Source organism: Medicago sativa, chromosome 3 (assembly GCF_051527215.1).
Source record: "Medicago sativa cultivar Bolivia chromosome 3, Bolivia_mono, whole genome shotgun sequence".
Classification (NCBI taxonomy): Eukaryota; Viridiplantae; Streptophyta; class Magnoliopsida; order Fabales; family Fabaceae; genus Medicago; species Medicago sativa.
The window spans coordinates 21,185,252-21,192,598 of NC_140751.1; the positions used below are offsets into that span (position 1 = coordinate 21,185,252).

The following is a 7,347-nucleotide window of genomic DNA, read 5'->3' on the forward strand; positions in this document are numbered from 1 at the left end:
ACTAAATTTTTTATTTCATATATAATTTTGGAATAATATAAGGAGATAACATTGATATGGTCCTACAATTTTAAAGACCAAATTTTGGCATTCACTTAGAAGATTAGTATCATTATCTACAAGCAAAGTTTGGAGAAGTAAATCTTCACTACATGTTGCCATGTATTGAACTATCAGGGCATTGTGGAAAGAGAGGATACTAGTCATCTGAAAATGAGATCATGCAGGATATCTTCCAATTCCGTATGTTTAGTGTGCATATTAAGTATTAGTTCTCGAGAAGGGGAAATTGTACACTCAATATCACAAAATACAGTAAAAATGACGAGGGAATTCAATATTGGAAAATAAAGAGTAAAATATCCAATTTAGTTTCTAAAGTTGTATGATTACATGATCAATATTATAAAATAACAAGGAGGTTCAAACTTGATCAACATTTTTCAATTTTATATATCATATAAAGAGTAAATATCCAATTTAGTTTCTAAAGTTGTATGATTACATGATCAATATTATAAAATGACAAGGAGGTTCAAACTTGATCAACATTTTTCAATTTTATATATCATTTTAGAATACTGATAAGGAGATAACGTTGATATGGTCCAACAGTTTTAAAGACCAAATTTCAAAGATTGTTTTGAAGATAGTTGTTTTGAAGATTGTAACGTTGATATGTATATTTATTTGATCATGGCTTTGATTTTTTTTTTTTTTTCAGAGTCTATAATGTAAGCAGGGTTACAATGTCACTTAGAATGTTAGCTCATCTAGTCTTTGGTGTGGTTCGGGTGTATTCTAAGAAAGTGGACCATCTTCTTTGTGACGGCAACAATGCTAATCTTCTAGGCATTTCGGAAACACCTATGTTGATAGAAGTTTACTGTTTCCATCCATGTTGATAAAAGTTTACTACTATGGTTTGTTCTGCTTCAAATGCGTGGCTTAGAATCCAGTAGCTAGCTAGTAACTTATTCATTTCCAATATTAAAATTATCATTATTACATTATGAAACAAATTCTAAAAATTGCAAAGAAAAATTAACTGTCTAATTAATCTCAAGCTTAATCTCTTGATTGCATAAAGAGACAAAAAGTCAAAGGGATATGTTGAAAGGGCTAATTCTATATATTAAGAAAAACTAAAAGAGTTTACGATTTTTTATACTTTTTCCACTACAGATACTTCTGGATCAATCATCGTCGATCATTAAATATTTGCACATATTTGTAGAGATACACATTTTGATTTTCCATATTTTGAGAGGCTATTCATTCAACAGGTAGATAGTAGATTATATCCGACGCAAATATAAACTCCCACCACAACAATCATACGGCAGTGACAGTCAGAAAATGCATTTGCAACTGTAATCACAATTTGAAACCATTACAAGATTCTTAACTAGCAAGTGACAAGAACAAATAAATGGTGACAGAATGAGCATCTCCAAATTCTAAAAATGACAAGTAAAACTGAATTATGAAATCACCTCTTCAAACAAAACATTTTTCTGTTATTAAAGAATGATCCTAAATGCTTATGGCTAAATTTCTTACCTAATGACTAAGTAGACCAATCCAGAAAACTGTGGCCTCAAACAAAACCGCCGGCACTGTAGACTACTATTTTGTTCATCGGTTAAAAAATGAGCAAAATTTGAGCATCACTTTGTTTTATTTCCAATCTGGAACATGTTGAATCAAAATTTGTTCTGAAGTGCTTCTGTCCAAACTCAACAACTTCAATAGAAACCGCAATCCAAGTGCAAAAGTTCTTCGTTTCGCCAAACATCAAAAAATACACTCAAATTATATTACTTTAAACCCTTTTGTATGCCTAGGTAATCCTTGATCTTCACAAGCTTCACAGTAACGATGTTTCGCAAAAAATTCATCATGCTTGCATTAAAGATGATTCTTGTTTTGTAGGCACTGGCCAAAACGGTGATAACTCGACAACTTTTCCTATTATTAGCAGAGTTGGTGACTCCAGTCCGTTAGATGCAATTTTCTCAGGTAGGTCCTTAAGTTCTGCAAACACCTGCATGATTGCAAATAATAATCAATCATTGGACCTCAAAGAAGAGATGAACTCATAACATTACAATTTACAATCATAGTTTCTTATCATTCGACTGTCAAAAATCATTCTCTTAGGATCCTTTATTTGAGTGCCAGAACATAACAGTATTGAGTAATCATAAGAATGAAGATTGCAAAAAAGAATGACTTGAATTATTCAGAAGATTCATAAAGGAGCACTCTCCTTTCACACTGGATTAACCGGTCATAAAAATCAATTATTCCCCTCTATCAATTGAGGGATATTTAAATAGTTGCTAAGAATAACCGAAATAACAACAGAAATAGCATACTACTATTCACATGTTGAAAAACCACATGACCAACTAACCAAATCACTAACTAATTGCTTTAACAACTCTTTAACTACTCTAATTCACTTTTAGTCTAGTGTAAGTATTGGATAAAAGAATAGAAGTGAAATTAAATCTCAATAGTTCAAGCTACTCCAATCTATAGGATATCATGGTGATTATTCATATATATTTCGTACGCTAAAATGAAAATGGCTATTTCCATCATAAACCAACTGGATATGCTAGTAACTCAATATATTTATAGAAAGAAAACAATGATGTGAAAAGGGAGATGTGATCAATATTACCGTGCGCTGCTGAAGTGTGGTCCCTCGCTCAATGGCTACGGCTGGTGTATGAGGTGACAAACCATGATGCATTAGTTTCTGCGAAAGGGAAGGGAAAGTTGACAAGCCCATATAAACCACCAAGGTAGAATCAGGATCTGCAGCATTTTCTGATACAAATAGAGGATCGGTTCCTCCTTTCCTCGAATGCCCGGTGAGGAATCTCACACTATTTGCAATACCGCGGTGAGTTAATGGAATCCCTAACTCTGCTGCTATTCCAGAGGCTGCTGTTATACCTGCAACCAATGCGAACTAATTAATTTATAATCACTCACCATCATTTCTATTCCACCGTTTCTTTAAGACAACATTGCATCCATAGATGTCTCTCACAAATGTAAACAAAATGATGATTAAAACAAAAACGATAACATATGCAGGCACAATGTTTCAAGATTTCATCATGCATTCCTTTTAATGACTACTTTTTTAGTTTAATTTTGATACACTGTCAATGTAAGAACAACGATGTATGAACAGTTATGATCGATGTCAAAAACATATTCAAACAAACATACACACACAATCACAACGATGGAGCAATAGTGCCAATTGACATTGACGATGATTCAAACATATTACCAGCTTCAACATGATATGAAAAAGATATCAATCAGCAGCATACCTGGAATAACTTTGACATGGATACCTTGCTGTTGTAAAAAGTCCATTTCCTCACCACCCCTCCCAAACACCTACATATACCAAACAATAAGACATTCACATTCAGACATGTTTGGTCATACAAACCGTAACCATCCAACGCATTACATTTCTTCACCAGTAATACCGACACTAGAAAAAATCTAACATGATAACTCACCAGTGGATCACCCCCTTTAAGTCTCACAACAGTAGCCCCAGCTTCTGCAAAACTCAAAAGAAGCTCGTGTATTTCTTCCTGCAACAAGTTCACAATCAAACAAAACAAAAATTCATTACATCAGTTTCAAGTAGCCAAAACAACTCTATCCCAGCAAAATAAAAATCACAACTGGATCCTAAAATATAAAAGAAAATTAAAAACAACAAAAACCTTAGAAGGGATGAATGAAATGACATCTATATGGCACTAACACGTTATATTGAAGGCATGTCTCAGAGTCTGATATCGACATGACACTGACACATGGAACTAAATACAATCACTTCTATTTTTCAAACTATTATCAGTATTTACATGTCAGAGTCGGTATCTTGTTTGTATGGTGTTTGATGATGTATGTGTGCTTCATAGATTGACATCTAAGCATAACATTTTTGTCTTAAGCAAATAACTAACCAAAAATAAAAACAACCCCACTTAGGAAAACACAAAAAAGAAGGTAACTTTTTATACTTGAGTTCTACTATGATACCTTAAGAAGGGATATAGTAATTGACTTCTATGTAAGAATTGACACTTCACATTGAAGGTGCGTCTGAGTGTCTTGCCTGACATGTGTTGATACTTAGAAGACATATCAACAAGACACTCACATGTAACTACATACAATCAGTTTCTATTTTATAAAACTATTATTGGTGTCTACATGTCAGTGTCAGTATCATCATCGTGTCTATGTCTCTACTTCATAAATTGACATGTAATCATAAAAATTTATGCTTAACAATAACCAACACAAAAATTAAATCAACCCCACTTGTAAAATCACAAAAAAGAGAGTAACTTTCTATACCTAAGTTCTACTAATTGACATCTTTGTAACACCGACACTTCATATTGAAAGCGTGTCTGAGTGTCTTGTGTAACACGTGTCGATACAGACAAGACACAGGTACATCTAACTGCATACAATTAGTTCTATTTTCTAAAATTATTATTGGTATCTATGTGTCAGCGTCAGTATCATGTCTGGTGTCGCTGCTTCATAAATTGACATCTAAGAAGGGATACAATAATTGACATTTATGTAAGTACCAACACTTCAAAATCAAATATGTGACCAAGTGTATCCACCAACACGACACCGACACATGTAATTACATACAACCACTTCTATTTTCTAAAATTAGTGTTGCTATCTACGTGTCGGAGTCAGTATCATGTCTAGTCTCCATGATAGACCAATACATAATTAACATGTCATCAAATTTTTTGCCTTAAACAAATAACCAACACAAAAATTAAAGCAACCCCACTTAACAAAGCACATAAAAGACAGTAACTTTCCATACCTGAGTTCTACTATGATAACCAGCAGTTTTCCCCACATAAAGCAGTTTAGCATGATCACCAACCAAATCCAAAACATCATTACTAACCAACCTATCATACAACAACAAATCAGCACTCTTAATAACTCTAACAGCTTTAACAGTCAACAACTCAGGATCACCAGGTCCTGTTCCTACCAAAAACACATCACCCTTCACACACTCCTCTTCACTACATTTCCCTTCACTTTCCCTCTTCTCTTTCAATACCTTCACAAGCTTTTTCAGCTCCGGAAGCTGTAAAGCTATATCATCCTCTCTTATTGAACCTCTTGAATCATCAAAAAGGGTGTGATTACATGAACTTGTTTTCTGATAAACCCATTGATCTCTTTGGTATCTTTGTAAAGAGTGTTTCTCTGTGAAAGGTGAGGTTGATGAGGTTGTGCAGGAGATTGTTGAAATGGGGTGGCGTTGATTGATGAGAAAATGGTGATTTGGTGTGAAAGATGGAATTTTGTGAAGAAGAGCCATGTTGGGTTGTTTGGTTTGTGAAGAAAATGAAAGAGGAAATTATTGGTTTTAAATTAAGGTTGTTTTTTTTGTGTGTAAGAGTTTGAATTGGACTTTGGAGAGATTGAGGAGACAGTGTTTGAGTTGTTCTTGTTCGCCTTTGGGTTTCGGGAGGGACATGCTTCACTTGATGGCTGATGCTTTTTCTCCTCTTGTTTTTTTTTTTTCTTTTCTTTTTAATTAAATGTTGGGTTAAATATGTTTTTGGTCCCTACATTTTGTGTCATTTTGAGAATAGTCCCTACAATTTTTAAAATCCATGTATTTTTACTCCGTTACTGAATTTAGTCCCCGCCGTCTATTTAGTTAACAGAATGCTGATGTGGCATGACAGTGGGGTCCATTTTTGTCTTATATGGCAGGCATGTTGAAAGAAGAAAAAAGAATCAAAAAAATTTCTAATAAGCCAAACGATTTTCATCTATTTGTTATTCATGACAATCCAGATGCTAAGAAAATCAGACAAAGCTAGATCCGAAAAATCATCAACTACTCAGACCGTTGTTTCCAAACATGATGTCACACCATTTTCAACTGCATCGGAAAAACAACAAGGGAAGTGGTGTGGTGGTGAGACGGTGAGAGTGGTGGGATTTGAGCATCAACGACAGCAGTGATGGTATGGGTATGGTGAGGTCGTGATGGCTGTGACTGTGAAGCGTGGAAAACGTAGAGGATGAGAGTTCTGATTTGCGATAAGCGGCACTTAAGTGGCGGGGTTAAATCGTCCAGGGACAGGGGTCATGTGAGAGTGAGGGTGGTTACAAACAGATCCTTGAGAGAGCTGAAGAGAGGTTTGATGGTGGTGGGAGCTGCGCTGGCCAGAGATGGCAGTGATGGCGGTGCTCCGATCACAGATTAGATTTGTGGTTCCTCAAATCTGTGTTTTTCTCATTACTATTCTGGGTGTTCTAGGTTTTCTGAAGAAAAAAAAGATGAAAGAGATATGATGATGGGTGGTGTTGGTGGACTAGTAGAGAGATCATGGAGGAAGTAGAAGAGAGAATTTTTTTCCGGTTACAAGAAGAAGAGAGATTATCAACAAAAAAAAAGAAGAGAGATTGGTTTACCAAATATACATAAAAAATATTAAAATTTTTAATTTAAATTAGGATTTTAATATGTGGCATGATGTGTTATTAGTGGCGTCTATGTGGCATGTTTAGTTTGCCAAGTCAGTGAAATTTGACGGTAGGGACTAATTTTGTTAACGGAATAAAAATGTAGGGATTTTAAAAACATTTATTGAATTGTAGGGACTATTCATCAAAGTGGCGCAAAATATAGGGACCAAAAACATTTTTTTTGAGGGAAAATATAGGGACCAAAAACATATTTAACCCTTAAATGTTTTGTGTTATATATAATTATTTAAGTTTATGTTGCATAATTAGTTTATTTATTTTTATAGAGCATTGTTAATATAATTTTTTTTATAGATTTTTAAAACTTTTAAAATAAAATGCATTGTTCATCAGAATTTTTTTGTATTTATAGATTGATAAAATAAAGATAAATGATATATGTACAACCATTTTGTGACAACTTTCTCTCTCATACTCACATATTATTTTTACCCTCTCTCTTCATTTTTCTCTCTCCATTGTTTTTAATCAATACGAAGAGAGAAAAATATGGTTGGAACCAAAGTTGTAAATAAATAGATGTACAAATATCATTGCTCTAAAATAAAATGCATAGTCCACTATGAAGCCCGGATACGTAGTGCGATACGGGTACGATACGATACGGGTACGCGAATACGCGAAATTTTTAAAATTTAGGATACGATACGGCTAAGATACGTTAACAAAATATTTATATGAGTGTAAAATACTTAAAAAAAACATTGATTACTCATACTATATAATCATAAAAGTCAC

General features: G+C 33.9%; 1 protein-coding gene across 1 annotated transcript; it reads right to left on the reverse strand.

Annotated features, from left to right (window-relative positions):
• Window positions 1-1,338: 1,338 nt before the first annotated feature.
• Window positions 1,339-5,444, reverse strand: LOC146936332 (S-adenosyl-L-methionine-dependent uroporphyrinogen III methyltransferase, chloroplastic-like). Its single transcript, XM_085751249.1, has 5 exons — window positions 4,913-5,444; window positions 3,558-3,635; window positions 3,360-3,429; window positions 2,693-2,970; window positions 1,339-2,047 (listed from the first exon to the last, which is right to left on the reverse strand). The coding sequence occupies exons 1-5, from the start codon at window positions 5,423-5,425 to the stop codon at window positions 1,901-1,903; spliced, it is 1,086 nt and encodes a 361-aa protein (XP_085607375.1). The 5' UTR covers window positions 5,426-5,444; the 3' UTR covers window positions 1,339-1,900.
• Between the last annotated feature and the right edge of the window lie 1,903 nt (window positions 5,445-7,347).